Source organism: Lissotriton helveticus, chromosome 5_1 (assembly GCF_964261635.1).
Source record: "Lissotriton helveticus chromosome 5_1, aLisHel1.1, whole genome shotgun sequence".
Classification (NCBI taxonomy): Eukaryota; Metazoa; Chordata; class Amphibia; order Caudata; family Salamandridae; genus Lissotriton; species Lissotriton helveticus.
Window position 1 is genome coordinate 371,664,299 of NC_136065.1, and position 19,550 is coordinate 371,683,848.

General features: G+C 47.1%; 1 protein-coding gene across 3 annotated transcripts in view; it reads left to right on the forward strand.

Annotated features, from left to right (window-relative positions):
• Positions 1-19,550, forward strand: part of IFFO2 (intermediate filament family orphan 2) — a 153,058-nt gene that overhangs the window by 98,397 nt on the left and 35,111 nt on the right. For 2 of the 3 annotated variants that reach the window (XM_078642516.1, XM_078642518.1), the window contains exons 3-5: positions 2,925-3,020; positions 7,292-7,432; positions 8,298-8,446. In XM_078642516.1, coding sequence (XP_078498642.1) covers positions 2,925-3,020; positions 7,292-7,432; positions 8,298-8,446 — 386 coding nt within the window. The remainder of the gene's footprint in view (positions 1-2,924; positions 3,021-7,291; positions 7,433-8,297; positions 8,447-19,550) is intronic. The other variant, XM_078642519.1, reaches the window with a different exon arrangement.

Here is a 19,550-nt window from a genome sequence, read left to right on the forward strand (position 1 = left end):
TGAGTGGTACCAAAGTTCAGGAGTGAGGCGGACTCCTGGCCCTCCCTAAAGTGCCATAGACCTCCTCTGACCACTGCCCTCTTTTAAACGTCGTAAGAGCTTTTTATGAGTCCATGTGGTAATGTGAGTTTTTTTGTGAGCTATTGTCGATTTGATGCTTTTGGGGACTTTTTCCAAAGCCACAATTATCACATTTGCACGGTCAGTCATGGCTTTCACTGCTTTCAGTGAGTAGCTTCTGTCAAACGAGGCACTATCAAGTGCCGGATTAAACCTTGTGGCAGTCGAAATTTCGGGCATCCCTCGCAAATTATCTCCTAATACCAATGTTGTTTTTTTTTTAACAAACTGACAGCTGCCAGAAAATGAACTTTTAAAAGAGAAACTGTTATGTGAATATGACGCCTCCGGTTTATACTTTAAGTTGTATTTTGATCCGTTGTCACGGGGCACCTAAAAGCTGTGGGTCCTATCGGCTGGTGCCTACTTTGCTTATTTGGTAATCCGGAAATGGCACTATATGGCCAGGTTTGCACATTCCACCAGCTGTCTTAGCATCTGCTATTGGCTAGGTCCCATGAGCACGCCATGCTCAATGTAGCTTGAACGATAGGTCACCTTAGTATGGGTCACATGTCCCACCAAATCTGACTTTTGTAATTCTGCACTGACGGCAAATATGGCTCCAAAGGAAAACCAAAGTCTGCTTGTGGTGGCAACTTAAGTGCAAGGAACCTCTTCTGGTGTGAATGAAGTCAAATAACAAATTTCATTACAGTCAAGAAACAGATTTGGCAACATTTCCCAAATCAAAAAGATGTATTTTTTTAATTAATATGAACCATTAAAAATGTACTAATCTGAATAGGTAGAAACTCCTAAAACGCATAGTTTGTGTAGGTGTTAATTATTAATCTAATAGGAACCTCAAAAGGTCAGTATTAGAGCTAAAATTTGTCGAGCCCCAAACTACTTCCTTGGGTTATGCCCAAACAGTGAAAATACATTGCTCATGTTCACTAAGACTTGATAAAGCCTGAATGTTTGCATAAAACTGCGAGGGCCCTGTCCGCTTTTGAGGATGGAGAGCGAGTTCTGTGGGTGGGGATTTTTCTACGACTGATGTTAAGTCTTTGGGAAAGCCATGCAGTCTGTCTGAATTCTGGGGTGCAAGGTTTGATACTCCATAGGTCTCCAACACTCCATGGATGTCTGCCTATGTCCGTTTCTTGCATTTACTAATCTTGTTTAAGCAGATTTCTCTGGTTGGGAAAAAAAAACGCCTTAACACCCAAAGTTGATATCTGAGACATTTGGGTATTTTTTCGTACTACAGTGTGCGTTCATTTGGGTTTCTGCCTAAAGGATCTTTTGATTTTATGGGCTTAAAATACAATGCTAAGGGAATCCTATTCCTTGCTCCCAGGGGTGTAACGTAGGCCCCTACAGCCTGCGCTGCAGGTGGTGGCGCCAATCGGGGGCCCCCATTCAGCCCAGGTCCAATGAACATCTGTGAGATATGGTCAACTCAGGGGCCCCCTCTTCATACTTTGCAGGGGGTCTCCATCACTTTGAGTTACACCACCATTGGCTCATTTTGGAATTCCAACACACTGTTTGCTCACAATGAGCAGGACTACCCTATCGCTGAAGCACCAGACCTGGAGTAACTCCAAGTATCACCAAAGACTGCTTCGAAATCTTTGTCTCTGGTCTTCTGGTCCATTCTAGGCCAGTGTTGATGTTCTACCCATCAGCAACCAGCGCAGCTCTGGCAGAGAAGGTGCAATGGTCAGGTTTTCCAGCACTGGGGAACCTTGGCTGTAGATGTGCCTTTCAATCTTACTTGAAAGTCTTCATTTAATTTCGGTCTCGATACCCTATCAAGAAGTATATTTTCAGAGATTTAAAAAAAAAAAATATATATATATATATATATATATATATATATATATATATATATATATATATATATATATTCCAGTTCAATTATAGTCGGATTTTATGATTGCATTCTAATTGACATTACATTGAAACAGTTTTATTTGATGATCTTTTTATAAATTGAAGTATGAATTTATCATCTAATCTTTACCCCTTTATTAACGTTTGCTTAAAAAAAATCTATATATTCAAAAGCATAAACTGCAGCATTGGTCAAGAGCAGCATTAATAATTCAACTTTAAGGAAGGATACCTATTCATAAAAGGATACCCGGAAACAAGAATATTTGAATACCAATGTTATAACTTCAAAGAACACCCAACTTTTGAATATTTTTGTATTCATTTGTGTATGATGTTTTTTTTTAAAATGGCTTGAAACCTAACCCCAAACCTTGTCCAAAGCTTTGGCTCCATTTCAATTCCTGACCTGGCCGAAACCTTACATCTAACCCATGTCCTAATCCTGTCCTACTCGAATTGCTACTCTTGCCCCAAACTAACCTTAATCTTGACCATCTAACTTGAATTCTTAACGGTCTGACCGTATCATTATCTATTACATGAAGGTGATTCTAAACTGTGCGCTCAGTCCAGATCAGAAACAATATACAGGGCCACCTCTGGAGTGATATGCGCCCAACTACCTGGGAACACGTACCAACATGGATACACTAGGTTTGGAGCAAGCTTGGGATTCACCAGAAGTTCTGGATGGCCCAATGGATTGATTACTGATGCAAAGAGTTTGTTATTTTTTTGTTTGTTCGTTACTTCGTATTTATGCCCTAGATTTGGGATTGCACTGATGCTTCCCTGCCATATGTGTCTCGCTCTAGATTTCCAGTAGCATTCTGAAAAAGGAAAGTGCTACACACATGCTCAAGCAGTTTCAAGTACTTCTGTAATCACTCTTCTTCCCTGTTTTGATGCTTCTTGTTGCATGCAGCCTCACCCTTCTTCTTGATCATGTTCTCTAGGAAGCGCACGAAGCCAATGCCATGCAGGATGAGCTGAATGAGAAGATAGGACGGTTGAAATCCGATCTTGTTGTGTTCAAAGGCCTCATGAGTGATGTAAGTAGAGACATTGGACAGATCCCACCACGTCCTGTGATCTGTTATCTATTACCCCAGTTTCGTGTACAAAAGTTGTTGTTTGCTGCTGTGGTGGCCGCACGGTTGGGTGTGGTTGCAGCTCATTGAGCGCATAGCTCTTTGGGTCGAAAGTTCCGGTGACCCAGTTGCTTCGTCTACTTTATGGCGAGTTGGAAGCTCGTGGAGCTTTTTTTCTAGTATCTTTTTTGTTGATCCACAGACTCTGTATGCAGCAATTGTGGCGTTAGGACAGTGGATCTGTGTCCATGGCATCTTGTTGGTGAATGGCTGCATGTTGGGCTGTGGACTCATTGGAGTAGTTCTATTGTTTGATTGTATATTCACTTGGTACAGCAGTTATATCTGCTCAGTACAATTGTCTTGATGGGGCTATACTGTTGTGTGTTGAGTGGAGTGGGGTGGGGTGGGGTTGGGTTGGGTCTGGGGGGGACGGTAGGCTTGGTGTGACTTCAACATCATCAACTTATGGTGATGTAGTTCAGTAGGTTGGGCCGTGCTTGTATGTCCTTGGTGGTACTGCTGCAGTTGTTGCTTGGAGGTCTATGTGTAAGCATCTGAACTGAGCAATGTTTTGTCGCTGGATTTTTGTGTCTCCTACTGTTGCCTGCTTGGGGTGACCCCATTTCTGCATGCACCCTGTAGGATAGTGTTTCTTTATGTGCTCTGCAGTGACTGTGCCTATTTGTGGTAGGTGAGGTCGGCTGTCTCCAGGCCACATTTGCTCGATTGTGGTTATTTAGGTTTATTCATTGGAGCCCTGTTTGCATTTGCTTGATGGTGGGCATGATTTGGGCTTTTGTTTGTGTTCTTTGGGGTTCAGTGACCGTTTCATATCACTGGAGCCACACATTTGTAGAGCTGTATTGGCTCCTATCTGCAGCCGTTGTTAATGGCTGGTGCTGTGTTGGTGCCTGTTAACCGGGTCGGCGTCTGTACCTACTTGCTGGAGCTACATTAGTGCCTGCTTGCTGGAGCTGTGTCAGTGCTACAGAGTGAAGCCATGCACATGCTTTCTGCCAAGCTCCCCTAACTATATAACACTTTAAAAACAAACTGCCCTACCCTGCTTTACCTCTGTCCTGTGAAAACACATTAACTTGCTGCTTGTGTCCTAATCCTCCACTCCCCTCCAGCTGGAAATACTCAAATTCATACATCAATCATCTGTCACTCAGGCTCCAAGTTCTGTTTGCCCCTGCGGCTTTAATGCGCATTAAGATGCGCCTTGTGCTGAAGCTCGTGGCTGTACTTAGCACTATTAAGAGATATAAACAAATCTCACTATGACAGTTCTGTATTTTGCATCAGGCAGGGTCCTCTTGTGGAAGGTCAGAGGAGAGGCATAAACCCTTTCTTCAACATGAAATGCGCCTGCCGTGTGACTAAGAATACATAAGTCCTTATTTTGTGTGGTTCAGATATTCCCCACGCATGAAGTTATTGATACGGGTGAAGGGGTGTAGGGAAAACCCAGGCCATTACAAGTGGGAACCTGAGAGGTCGCCTTAGAAATTAGAAATTGTCGGGGGGTTGGTAATTGTGTCCAGTTTTCCCTGGTAATTCCTCATTTTTCCTGGATTTTCTTGCCGAAATCTGTGTGAAAATAAATTGATCTGAAAAAACACAGCTGATCTCGTAATTCCAACAGGGAATGGTGACTCATTTTACTGACCTCATTAGAATTTATGGGCCACTCTAATTGGGAGGGCCCTAGAGCCTCAAAACACGCAGTCCAATCTGAATCTCGACCTTATGTAAAATATGTTGATGGCTTTAAAAACTCGCTTCCCACATGCAGCGTGCCTGGGTTAATGTACTATGCAGACCCCAGTCCAGCCATACAGAGGGCTAGTATGTGGCCATGGCTGTAGGTGCCCATGGAAATGATTACGGCCTGGTTGAGACTTTCGAAGGCAGGGTCGGACTGGGAACCAAAACCGGCCCTGGCAAAGTGCTCGGCCAGCCCTGGGGGGAGAGGGGATGGGGGGAAGGGGTTGGGGGTGGGACCGAGCTCTTTGCTGAGGTCGGTTTTCGGCCGATTTTGATACAGGGCCGATTTTGCAGCTATGCTGCAAAAACGGCCCCCGGGGGCCCAAAACCGGACCCCACCCGGGGATTGCCCGGTGCCCGCAACGGCCAGTCCGGCCCTGTTCGAAGGCTAAAATTCTATTCTGTACTTGCTCAGCCTGTAATTTCATCCTATTTTCCTATGTTTGTCAGGAGCGCCAGAAATAGAGCTGGTGGTCAGAGTTGCCTCCTGCATCAATCATGGTATGGAGGGGAAGGGGATGTGCTGATTAGAGGAAGGAATACATGACTAAACTAAATCTGTGTTAAAATAAAAAAAACCTCTTTACTTTGTGGTTCTGTTGTAGCAATAGAGATTCATGTTGTGCTATGCATCCATTAGAATAGCAGAGCTATCATTCCTATGCTCTGGTCTCAATAATTGTCATGTACCGAAGTGTGTTTTCTGATTGTTTGAGGTGGATAGGTTGAAACGTTCATGTATGTTTGCTGAAATAGTTAGGGCTGTTTGGTGTGTGTCGCCGGGGGTCTTCAGAAATATGCCTAAGCATGTTCTCGAGGACTGTCCGAGGTAGGTGAGGGTATAGGGTGATTCTGGGGTCCATAGTAACCCTTTCAGCTGGATTAACCATGGGGTCTTCGGTGAGTGTGGGTTTAATGTGTTGTCGCAGTGTAGTTGTTTTTTTATGGAAGTGGAGTGCTGCTGTTGCAAGCACCATGAGGTCCACCTGGATGGTGCGCCTGAGCTTCGTTGGATGTGTGTATGTTGCTCTGAAAAATGAGCTCATTTGGAAGTTGCGATTAGGTTGTCCACGGTATTAGTGCTTAATTGGAAGGCATCTATATTGTTATTACCACAGATAACCAGTGATGCCAGCATTGTTTCCAAATGGTGGATATCGAGCTCTAGGTGACCGGCAGGGTGGAAGCCCGTTGTGGTCATGGCTTTCTCTGACCACTGACATTGAACGGTCCTGTGTATCGCTGACCAGCCTCTGTGATTGACAGAATGTTGGGAAGTGAGCAGCAAAGCTGTTTTTGTGCTAGTTACTTGTAGCACAGTGAATTCTGGGAGGGTGGAAGTTGATTCGCGCAAGGTTTGTATTTAGCGAAGTAGTGCGATGAGCGATGACAACGTATAAGCCTTTGTCAACTGTTCTACATGGCTTTGTCGGCCTTCATGGTTCGCTCCTCTGCCCTACTCTGTGCTTGCCCTACTCTATGCTTGCAAGTAAGTGGGAGTTGAGGAAAGACCAGCCCCGGATTTAAAGGAACTGGTCCCTGGCCCCCTGCACAACTTCCGCCTTCTTGGGATGGGTAGGGAGTGGGAGGGAAGGAAAGTGGGGTCGCACTCATGCTATCTTGGCATTGCCGTCTCTTCTGGCCTGGCGTTCGCAGGACCTTATCTTGTTGAGCCTGGTGAGTGAAGGCGTCTGTGCCAGTTTTCCTGCTGAGACCTTCAATGCCCGTGATGCCCATCATGAAGAACGGTGGTGCTACCGCTGTGAGGCTGTCTTCACAAGGCATGCAGAAAACCCGGGCCCTTCTTACCTTCAGTCTAGGAGAGCTGGAAAGCAAGCCTACTCTGAAATATGTACACAGCAATAATGTAGGCGTACGTTTTCCCTCCTTCTAAAAGTGGTGTAATTCATAGTAGGCAGTTACACAAATTACTGCCTTTGTTAGCAAGTTAAGACCGCCAGACGTGTGCGTATTTGTGCACACTATAGAAAGGAACAGGATTACCCTGTCGTCATCTACATGCCTCCTTGCCGTTCTTCATTGTGGTTTCGCCGCAGAATCGTGGCGCGGAAAGGAAATGGAAATGTTCATACGCTTGTTTGCTGTGGTGTGATGAGTGGGTTCAAGTTTGCAATCTTGTGAAATTGTATTTGTGTTTGATTTATTGCCCTAGCATTGGCATTATGTGTTGGAGGTGCCTGCATGTTTTGTTTCTGTTGCCAGGTGCTTGAATCAGATGCTGTTGGCCCTGTGCCCTCATGTGCCTCAGGGCTATGAGACATAGTCTACTGTGACGTATCCCAAAAGAACAGGTCTGTCCCAACAAGTCCTCCCAAGCGGGGGACGCCTAGGGGTTGTTCTGCTGTTGATGTCGGGAGTAGGGTAGGGCTGCTCTGGACGCTGCGGGGAAATCCTTATTTGAGAAGTAACATGGGGTCACCACTCCTGTCCCCATGCAGCCCATGACCGACCTCGACACCAAGATCCAGGAGAAGGCCATGAAGGTGGACATGGACATCTGCCGGCGAATCGACATCACAGCCAAACTGTGCGATGTGGCCCAGCAGCGCAACTCTGAGGACGTGTCTAAGATCTTCCAGGTGAACACCCACTCTTCTGTCTGACCTGGTAGAGAGGTCTAGGTCAGCACTGAGAACCTATGGCCAGGCCACTCTTTACCTGCACACCACAAGTCCAGCGCACCCCTCGCTCTTTCTTACTCACATTGGTGACGTAACCGTGGTCTCTGTGTTCTAGAGATGGCTTGTACACAAGGAGTAAAGACTGCTGCTTGGGCATAGGAGAGCTTTGGTGCAGAGGTGGCCTGACCTACAGGGCAAACAGGAGATTTCTTGACTGACTAGTGAAATGGAAAGGCCAGTAGGGTTGCGGCATAGTCACATTTCAGACTCGTGAGCCAAGGAGTGACTGAGTCCACCCCATTGTCCTCCCAGAGGCACTCACTTGGATTTCTGTGTTGTCTCCTGATTATCCTGTAGAGCAGCTCACTCTAGTTTGGTGCACCCATTGAATGGGGGTTTGGGAAATCAAGCTTCTTTACTTTTAGTTTTGGGGTTCAATATGGCTTTACCTGAGACCCACCTTAGACACAATTTCAAATTGCCAATTGACGCTTCTCAGTTTAAACTGAGGCAGCTGGCAGCGTGTTCTTCACCCTACCACAGACTTGTGCATGTTATTACCTTTGTATCGGCCATGCATGTAGCACCCTATGCACCAGGCCTGTGCATGCTATTATCTGAGCACTGCTTGAGAATGCTCTGTCGAGTGTTTGAAAATAGCGAATATCCCACAGCTCAAGGCCCCGATAGCCCACCCTGCTCCTACCCTTGCATCCTGGAATCCATGCTCTTGACCCTTTCCTAGGAGCAGATTTCCCACCTCCCTCACACCCATTTTCACAAAGTTACTCCTTGTAACCACTGCTTTTTTCCCTGCGTGCAGGCAAGCTCCACATCCAAGAAAAAGGACCGAAAGCTGTTCCCAGAAGATGACCTCTCTGAGCAGGATGCAGATACCGGGCGCTTCTCGGATGACGAAGTCAGCTGCTCCCTCAACATCACTGATGAAATGAAACGCATGTTCAACCAGCTGTGAGTACCTGATCGCATTCTACGCGAAGGGGGTACTGATCATTAGGGGTGGGCGGAATTTGCGTAGTCTCGCTACGCAAAGGTCCGCGAAACGGTAAAAAATCTACACGAGCACGCAAAATTGCTTGCTCTGCGTGTTTGCAATGCTTTTTTCCTGTTTGCAAATGCTGTTTGCGTGCTCGAGGAGAAATATATTGCAAACACGCATTTTGAAAGTGCGAACAAGCAAAAAATTCCACAAAGCTGCGGATCATGGAATTTTTGGCAATTCCACGTTCTCCGCGGAACGCGAAATTACCCAAATTCCACAAGCAGAATGGAATTTACCACCCAGGCCTACTGATCATGCGAAATTATTAACGTCAAAGTGGCCGCGGTGGTGGGTATTCTTGTTTACACTCACTACTCCAGCAAGCTTAATAGTACACCTTCCAAAATGCTCTAGTGTTGAAGTCTGTGAAAGAAAACTAAAATTTTTATGTTAAAAGCAGCATTGTATCAGAAAGCATAGCCTGGCATTTGACCTCTATCTTTTAAACTCAGCACATACGTGCCACGATAAAAACAACATTTGAATGCATCTTTATTCCTCGTTTGCCTACAGCACTCTACCATGGTATTTTTGTGGACACTGCAGCCACCCACCCCACACATACTCTCCAGCACCAATAGAAAAATGTGTCTTAATAAAACATAACTTTTAATAAATGTCTATGTAGTGCTATAATCTGATAGTTTTTTTAAAAAGAGGTTTATCATATTTTTTTTTAATTGTTTGCTGAACGATATACATACCAAACGTGTTGATGGCTCAGCTTGTGCACGGACTCTTAGAACCAAACCAGACCCTTGGCTCGGCTCTGGCTCAGCACATCCTATTAATTTCCCTAAGCACTCTCCTCTCTTTGTCAGTCAGTCATAAGCTTTTATTCGATATGCAAGATATCTTATAAGCACATTTACAATACAATCATTACAGTGTACAAAAAACATTGCTTTAAGAAGTCAGTATGAGAACTCATTTAAAAAAAGATAAAAGGACATAAAGTGCCCATTAATAAATAAATTAGCTAAAAAAGGAATTAAACCGCTACTGACAATCTCTTACAGCGAATAAGCTATAACTGTTTTAAAAATTTTGCTGTTCCACACACAATAGGGGGGGAAGTGTCCGTAGTTAGGATACGCAAGGCTACTAGGTGGCTACGTGTACCCATATTTCGGAAGAGAGGTTTCAACCAAAAGCTCCTAGGCCTTGCATAGTCCGGGCATTCAAATAGGACATGCGCAATAGACTCAACCCTATTCGGGCAACATGCACAGTTAGGGGAAGAACGGGCCGCTGATGTCCAATTCGATACCACAGCACCTAGCGGGAGGGATCCAACTCTAAACTTAAAATAAAGGGCTCGGTCAAAGGGGAGGGTGATCAGGTCCAGGTAGGGTTCAAAGGCCACAATGTCTTTGATTTGTAGGAAGGAGACAGTGGACTTACAGTGGTTCGAGTTTGTAATTAGGCGCTCCGCCGTCCATTTCCAGAAAAGCGCCTTGACAACTTCTTTTGGAGGGGCTGAGCGTGATGACCAACAGTCCCCTAGTCCGATCTTCTCCAGAAGCTTTTTAGTTTCTCTTAACCATCTAATCTTAGCCCAACCCCCCAGACTCATTATTTCCCCCAGACCATCAGCGTAGGATTTTAGTTCTTCACCCCTCCAGATTCGTGTCCATAGCAGGAGCGGGCGAAGCTGGGCCTGATCTTTGATGTTTTTACAGCCCATATCCAACAACACTGGTACAGATGGTGTGCTCAGTGGAATAGAGATAATGGATTTTAGTAGCTTGCTCTCCGCTATCGCTAGGGCATCCAAACGGCAGTGGCCCCACAGTTCTGCCCCATACAAGGCTGATGTCACTACTTTGGCCTTGTAGATATCGATTACTGGAGTAAGTGATCTCCTAGGTGAGGCCCGGAACTCCCTCATGAGGGCTCCTCCTACTCTCCTATGGTTGAGGACCATTTTGTCGATGTGATTTGCCCAAGACATCCTATCCGTAATCCGAATACCGAGGTAATCGAATTCGGCTACTTTCTCTAAGGCAACCGAGTTAAGTGTAGGTGGGCGGCCCAGTTTCCTAGGTGGATTTAGGACTAGGTATTTTGTTTTGTCCACATTTATTATTAAACCTTTTGCAGCACAAAACTCCTGGAAACGCGTTAGCAATTTCTGCAGGCCTTGGGGGGTCTTCGAGATCAGAAGCGTGTCGTCCGCAAAAAGCAAAGTGGGGATACGGACTCCTCCGAGACAGGGGGCGTCGGCTGGTTCTTGTTGAAGATGTTTTACCACCCCATTCACATATAGTGAAAATAGGGTGGGCGCCAAGACGCAGCCCTGTCTTACGCCCCTGGACACTGGTATCTTCTCAGTGAGCTCTCCGTTTTTACCCCAACAAACCTGTGCAAAGGTATGGGCATGGAGGCTAATGAGGAGGGACAAGATGTAAGGGGGTAATCCCAACTCATTAAGCACCCTCCAAAGCTCTTCCCGGGGGACTAGGTCAAAGGCAGTCTTCAGGTCTATAAAGGCCAAGTAAAGACTACCCTTGCCTAGTTCCACCACCTTCCACCCCAGTAGTGCCAACCTAAACACCTGCTCTATTGTCCCCATACCAGCCCGAAAACCTGCCTGAAAGTCTGATAGGATTTTATTCTCCTCCACCCAATGTAGGATTCTTCCGAGGATAGCTTTACCAGCTATCTTTTGGGTGGAGTCTATCAGACTTATGGGGCGGTAGTTCCCCGGGGTTTCCCTGCACCCTTTTTTGTAAATCGGGACCACCACCGCCCCTTTCCAGGATTCTGGCACTGCCCCTCCCATCATAATGTCATTTAGGAGAGCGGCAATGACCCTTCCCCATTCCGCTGGGTATGCCTTCATAAGGTCCCCCGGAAGGCCGTCTGGGCCCGCTGCCTTGCGAGGCGCTACCCACCCTATAACCCCCTCAATCTCTAAGGGAGTGAAGAGATCATAGGCGTGAGGTTCAATTGCTAGTGTAAGGTCCATCCCAACATTTAGTTCCCCATCTGGAGGGAGGTAAAGGGTCCCGAAGTGTTTTACCCAGTTTTGAGGCGGGATGTTGCAGGGTCTCATAGATGCATCGGGTTTATTCCGTGTGCCTATGAGATTCCAAAAGGCCCTTGAATCCCTAACTTTACTAGCCTGGAGCAGGTCTTCCCAGAATTTGTCTTCCCACTCTCCCCTAGCAAATTTAAGGGACTTATTATAGGCCTTCCTTGCTTCCTGTATCACACTTCGGGATTTGTGCTTAACTGCCTCAACTAACTTTGCCTTGTGAACCCTACATGTATGGGTATACCAACCATCAACAGGTTTTTTTAATTCTTTGTTGCCCGACTTGTTGGGGTGTGAGGTAAACACGCTAGATAAGGCTTCTACCAAGGAGACAAAAAGCCCACTCACTGTACCCACCCCTTCTAGGGAGGTTCCGAGGTTTGTTACTGCAGGATTTAAGAGGGTTTGAATTTCCCCTACCTTTACCTCGGAGAGAACCAATTTCGCCCATTTTATTCGTCTACCACAAGGGGAGACTTCAGAATCATCCGGGGGTGCAGCTACCGGGTTAATGTTGTCCTTCCTTAAAGGGCGCCACCACTGGTCCATGCTTAAAGAGAGTGAGTTGTGGTCACTTTCAGTCGTGGGGACCACCTGCATGTCCCTTACGTAAGACCATAGACACACATCTATTAGGAAATAATCTAGCCTAGAGGTGTGTCCTGATCTGTTATACGTGTGGGCACCCCCCCTATCCGAGGATGTCCTCCCATTTGCTGCCCTTAAGTTAAATTCGAGGCTCAGGGAGTATATCTGGAGCGCCACTTCTGTCCACCTTCTGATCGGGGGGATTTCCAGTACCGGGATCCCCAACCTGATATCCTCCTCATCTTGGTCGAGGGAAACGTCCGAGCCCAAAGGCTCGAACGTACAGTTCATATCGCCCGCAACCAATGTACTTGTCTTATATGGGGTGTTTTTTAGCAAGGTCTCGAGGAGAGATATTACAGGAGACTTTCTCCCGCCCTTGGTTCCCCGGGCATAAACATTGTAAACATTTAAGACAATTCTTCCCCTTTGATCTATTAGGCTGATGTTTTGTATGTCCGGGCAACCTGTGGGAAACTCCACTACTCTGCAGTCTAAAGAGGCTGCGACCCAAATGAGAAGGCCACCCGAAGGTCGCCCTCTCCCTGTTTCCGAGACTTGCGCAGGGAAGGAATAGGAAGAAAATCCCACCCTATGAACCGGCACCAAGCTCCATGTCTCTTGGAAAAGGCACAGGGAGTGCTCATCAACCCACGCAGTGAAATCCGGTAGAGCCAGTTTTCTTGCAATCCCTGCGACATTCCAGCTGCAAACCTTAAAGGCTAGGTCCGTCACAGCTGAAGTGTCGCTGGGCGCTAGAATGCCCCTGTCTATGGTCCTCCTCGAAAGTATCTGAGGGGAGCAGGGATCATGGGGGATGGCTATAGAGGCTACTATCCCACTTACAAAGTTTGTTTGGGTGGGTGATACTCCTGCTGGCTCTACTCTACTCTCGATTTCCAGTCAGTAAGGCCCTGGTGCCCACAATTGGTTCTCCCTTGTACCCCCCGTGACCCCAGCCCAATTTTGACCAAAAACAGGGGAACTTAAACTTCCTCCAGTTAGGATAACACTTTGCCTGGGGTAAAAATAAGAAAGATCTACCACTTTAACCCCCGGAACCCCCATACTTTTAATAGGAGTACAAATCGAGGGCACTATTCTTGGGTCTTGAAAATTTATAATTATACAATCCCCCTCCTGAGTTTTTTTCCCCTGCCCTACCCACCCCACTCTGCGGACACTTAGAATGATACCATCCACCCCCAACGGGATTGGCTTGTTTGCCTTCAGCCAATGGATACACTTGTTCTTGAGTGATTGGTGGTTTTCCAACTGGCCTTCCTTTAAAGGGGGCACGTTAACCAATACAACAACAAAAGGTTGACAGTCTGGTGGGAGGTTTACTGGAGGGATCCGTCGTACTGGATTACTAGGGACTGGTAAGGTGGTAGATGGGGCAGTGGGTTGGGATACAGATCTAGGGGCTTTCCCTGACGCTAACCCGTTGAATTTATTACGTGCGCCTAATTTTTGGGAGTCTTCCGTTTTGCCACTAGCTATCTGTGGCTGTTTTTGTGGAAGAGGGTTAGGCTTATTTTTATCAGGCTCTAAGTGTGTTGATAGCCCCTTGTGATTTGGCCCTGCTTTGGGACGGGGAGGAGATTTAGGAGCTGGAATTAATGGACTATTAGATACAACTTTATTAAGACATATTAGGGGCTAAGGGTCTCTCTGGGATGGTGGCTCGTTCCCCTTTGCACCCATGTCCTTGTTTTCACTCACTCTGGTTATTTGTTTAAATGTGGTTTTAAGTGAGTGGAACCCGTCAAGGGTTGATTGCTCTAATTTATCTATCCTCTCCCCTAAACCCTTGACCTGTGTTAGTAGCGGTTTCAAAAGACTGTATACTTTCTCAAAGATATTTTCAGCTGTTAATGGGTCAGTGTGCTTAGGAACCTTAGCAGTGTTAGCGTCTGAGTGTAGTCCCTTGGAAGAGATCAGAACATCCCCTTCTATGTCAGCTTCATTCACTATAGACCTACCCCTTATGTTTCTCATACCAGATCCAGAAGGCTTTCTTACTCTTTGATAAAGAGCAGCCTGTCTCACTAGCCTACCCTTTTTACGTTTTCGTGACTTTTTACTTAAGGGCCTATTCTCCTGACTAGTCTCGGGAGTTTGGCTGTTGGATGGAAACCCTAACTGACTCCCCTTCTAATATCACTAAGGAGGGGGTGAGCGATTTTGGGGGCAGAGGATCACTGGTGTCTTCGTGTGGACGATTAGGTGATAATGATGAAGACAGTCCACCGTCTTCCTCAGTAACTATAGGTATAAGTTCGACCAGATTTTCCAGCCTATCTATATTTTGCTCTATACCAGCCAACTGAGGGGGGTCTGTGGAAACACCAATCACACTAGGTGGGGAAACAGATTGAACCCGGACACTGGCCGGTGTAAGCGACTGAGCAGCAACCCCCAAGGATGAACGTCTTGAGGGGAGGTACACCTCAGATAAACGCCGCTCAGACATAGCAATCTCCTTTTCAATCACCGCCGCCACCCTGGTGATGAAACGGTCCATAGATCCTATAACAGGGCTCGCGGCATTTGGCCCCCTTTCGCCTTCACTCCTAAGAAGCTTTCCGGAGCGGGTAGACATGATTGCGAGGAACAGCACGGGGACTCACACCGGGCGTATGTACTCACTGCTGATGGAGAAGAAAGGGACGTGGCCCAGCCCAGCCTTGACAGCCCCTGACTGCCACAGACTGCCCGCCCTTTGCTCAGGCTTCGCTCGGCGTCCCGCTCGCGTCCCGCGGAGCGCCAGACAGAACGTGAAATAGGAGAGTGTTACAGGCGGGGGGCGTGGCTGGTGGTGGGCGCGTCCGCTAGCGCACCTGTGAGAGCAGGGACTCCTGGATCTTCGAGTCCCTGCTAGAGCGCCAACGCCAACTCGATGTTTCCCCCAACGCCTCCTGGAGCCCAGCGCTCAGAAACAGCTTTCACCCTCCTGAAGCCGCGAAGCGGCACCCGCGGAGCGGGTGCGGCAAGGGGCAGCGGCAGGAACACAGGAGTCGGTCCCAGGGTCAACGGGACGTGCAGAAGCTCCACAACACACCACAACACCACTGCAACTCTCTTTGTGACTCAGTCACTTGATAAAATGATTTGTAAAAGGTGAGCACTAGAAATATGGAGCGCTGACCGCATGCACTAATGTGACAACTCTGCTACAAGAAGCCTTGATGGTAGAGACTAAGAAGATTATTTGCAGTGAAAATAAATCTCAAATAAGTGATCTGAGGGCAGACAGGGGACTCTATGCTGTTGTGTAGTATGACTGTAGTCGTGCCTTCCAAGGAAGAACTACCAGGTCCAGGCAGGGGCGTAGCTTCAGCAGGTGTGTTTAGGGTGCGACACACCCCAAATCCATTCTTGGTTTGGTTGTTTGGGGCCCTGAGTTGGGCCTGCACTGTCTGTCATTTGTGCTCATCATTCCCATTTCACTAAAAAGTTTTGTCTTCTTTATTTTTGGGATTGTGATCTTGGATATGTAATCTGATCAGATTTCCAAAAAAGTAATCTGCACCAATAGAGCTATACTCCTTGAATGTGTTCAAATGTACTACTTTTTGAAATTCACAAACCTCGACAGTAGTAAGCTTGGAAAGCTGCACCAGCCTGAAGTTTCCAGACATACCACTGGCAATGACACATTCAAAAGCTTTGGAATGAATGCTTGCAAATAATCTAACCAGTGGCAATCGCTTGAGGTAGCATTCCATCCCATTGTTTTTTGCCCACTGTGCCATTTTGGAAAGAGGCCCACCTAATGCAAATCAGTATTGATCCTGTTCCTCCCTGTAACAGTCTTTCCCAAACCTTGATCATGTCACCGCTCCACCCTGCACCACATTGCTTGTTTAGTTGGGACATTTGAGCTTCACAACCTACGAATAGCACAGACTAAGCTAAACCTCTGGTTAATGTGGGCGAGCCGGGCTATTAAAACCAGCCAACAGAAGTATTTAGGGCTGCTGTGTAATGTTGATCGCAAGATTGAGAGCAAGTAGACTTATCATGAAGGTGGGCTGTAAGCGCATGTTTGTCCTCCTGGAAAATGTTCAGTGCATGTTCTGAACAACTGGGTTTGTTAGCATGTCAGGTGACTGACGGGGGCCTCTATTCCAGCTTGACTGCTCTTTTGGAGGGATTGACCTCCTAGCTGCTAGGTTCCAGGAAATGTGACTAATTAGGCCTCTCCTATTTTTTTTCTTCGAATTCTGGGACTCGTAGGTATGTATGTATGTGTGTGTATATATATATATCTCCCAGAATAAAGACCGGACTAAATATTCCAGAACTCAAAGCAGAAAACTAGACTGGACTAACAAGTCACTTGTGGACTTGTAAGTGGTGGTTTGAAAATCTACCACTTGCCCTTTCCTTCAGAGCGGGCGAAAAGGATGCACCAAACAAGATGATTGGATAACGTGCATTTTTGATCAGGTAGTGATAACATGTCAACGACTGGGAGGAAGGAGTACAGCACACTGGCTACGGGGGGGCATGCAGGGTGGGGTGGGTCGGTTGGGGACTGTTCTATATAAAAGGTGTCTTGTTGGAGCTGTGTTGATTTACTGCATCGTTAGCTGATGCCTGGATTGCTTTTATTCTGTACTGTATCCTCTACACTTGATTGCCAATAAAAACCATTTTTACAACAAAAAAAAACGTGCATTTTTGATGACCTTGAGCAGGTTCCAGCTCCCCTATCTGAACAGTCTTTCAGACCAGGGACCCTGCACGCAAAGGCTGTGAGATATTGTGCCCATCTGTGCTGCCGCAGCCCCTCTTCAGCCTTGCAAATGGGTCTTTAGCCCTAGCCGGATTAGCGCTGTCAGTCTTAAAATAACAGGCACACAGAGGCAGATTAAGGCTTTTTTTTTGCGTTTTTTCCGGTTTCCAATCCTCTTTATGTTGTTCTGCTCCAGCACCTGCCGGAGGGGACTGCTTTTCTTTGCACTTGTGAGATTTCTGGCAGAAGCAGTCTTAAAACAGCAAGAAACATCACAAAGTGGGGAGTGCGTGACAAGGGTCTTCAGGCAGGTTGCGCACGAGCTGTCTGCATAGAATATTGGGCAGGTCGGGGCAAGGAATGTTTCTGCCCAATGCATGTACCCAGAAGCACAGAGCAGGAAGGGTTTACTGTAGTGTTAGCAGGCAGTGCGTGCACCGGGAGTAAAGCACAAGGGCATGATAAGGCATGGCTGTATCTGCCTCTTGCATGTCCGGGGTAGAGTATTGGGGTGGTCCAGGCACCCTGTGCAGGGACCTGGAGCAGTAAGGAAAGGGCTTGAAGGAATTTCATTCATAGCTTCCTTCTAACCACAGACCAAAGAGGCGGGTACCTGGAGAGGAGGAGTTGGAGAAGGTGAGAAGTGTGTACAAACTTGGCTTCCTTGCTGTCGTTCTTGGAGAGTCGCCAGAGTGCGGCATTTCATTGGGAGCACAGCCTGAGCAGTAACAGGGTGGTAGAAAAACACCTTCAGGAAATCCTGAAAAATGCATGCCTGCCTGTTCGGAGAAATTAAATGACTGCCACAAAAACCTTGGATGCATATTTTTTATTTTCATTGGGACGCAAATATCGGTTGGGAGGCCTGCAACATTTGGGGCCAGATGTACAAAAGTTTTTTAAGGGTGCAAACCTGATTCGCTGAATCGGGTCATTAGCAACCTAAAAAAAACTTTTTCCAATATACAAAAGGCAAATTGCGATTCTGTAACTTGTTACTCAATCACAGCATGTGTTTGCTACCAAATACTGATTTGGAATGGATATCCCTTCGAAATACCGGATTGGAATGGTATGTATTAATGTTTTGCGGCAAAATTTCAGCTGCAAAACATGAATCGTTTTAGGACTACAGACTTTTAGTGGGTACCCATTCGCAAATGAGAAGGGGGCATTTGGACTACTGCCTACTCTTTCAAAAAAGAAAATAAAGCGTTTTTTAAAACTCATCCCGTTTCTCTTTAAGGAAAACAGACTGCAATTGAAAAAAGAAGAAAGATTTCTCTATTAAAAGTAATCACAGACAAGGTGATCTGCTGACCTCAGCAGGCCACCATCCTTGTGATGGCTGTGATTCTAGTGGGTCACAAATTGTGACATGCCTCATTAATATTCATGAGGTTGGTTGATTTGCAATCCACAAGGAATCGTTATTTTTAAAATGAATAGTTTCATACATTGGGAATACCAATTTCCTAATTGAGATTCAGAGATAATTGCAATTAGGGAAATCGCCATGCCTAATGTTAATGCATCTGGCCCTTTGGTTATGTAACGCAGATGGAGCCATGTGGCCTGCTCGAGGCATACTGCTCAGGCGGCTGTGAGCGAGGGAATTCACTCTGACTACAGGCGTATGTCACCTTGCTGTTTGGGGGGGGTGGGGGGGGGGAGCATATCTGCTCAAGAGGGCATGAGAGGATACTTAACTCAGTCGCCAGGCATATGTGACCTTGCTTTTTCTCCGTAAGGTTCTAGATTTTTATATTTATCAATGGCAGGTGCGACAGCCTGGCCTGCCGTCTTTCTCCAGAACCTTCCACCTTCGAATCATTTGCATAGTGACAGAAGGAGAAGTCTAGGAATGGTGGAAGTACAGGTAAAGATGCAAGTACGAAGAACAGCGGCTCACACCAACGTATTTTATAATGAAGGGGAGTCGGGAGTTGTAGCTTTTGTTCCAGGTAATTACGGGCGAGGGATTTGCGTATCTGAAATGGACTAGGCGTGACCTATGTCTCACTCCTGACTGCCCCCACAGTCTCGCAGTCCTCTTCCGTCGGTGGATGCATACACCCAACCACTGATCCACCCAATCATAGACTGTGGCCCCTAGATGGCTGGCGGGACTTGACCTAGTGTGGTCACTGCTTGCACTGCACCGACCGATGCCTGGCCCGGATTGGCTAATGCCCTACGCATCGTATGAGCGTTCCTCTGCCTGCCCTAGGTGCTGAGACCTGTCGGGAAAGAGGTCTCTGTTTACTGCTGACCCGGGGCAGAGTAGACGATGCACGGGCCTCTGCGGAGCAACAGTGCACTCTGGTCGCAGGCAGCACCGACTCCCTGCCCCCTATTCTGTCCTATAATTACCCTGCAGCTCGCGCCTCTCCTGTGAGTGTTCCCAAGAAGGAGCGGGCACAGATCGGTGCCGCGAGATGGGGCACCGCGCGGGCGCTCCATCAGTCGTGCGCGTGTCGCAGCCGGTCTGTTCCAGTGATGTGACGTCATGAACGCTGCCGTCCGTGTGATGTTTGGCGGTGTTTGCGGACCGTAACGCACGAGGCCCGGCAGGAGGTGGGCTCCGTGCGTATCTGTGCACGCGGACAGCCAGCACCCCTTGGAGACTGAGGCCGTGGTT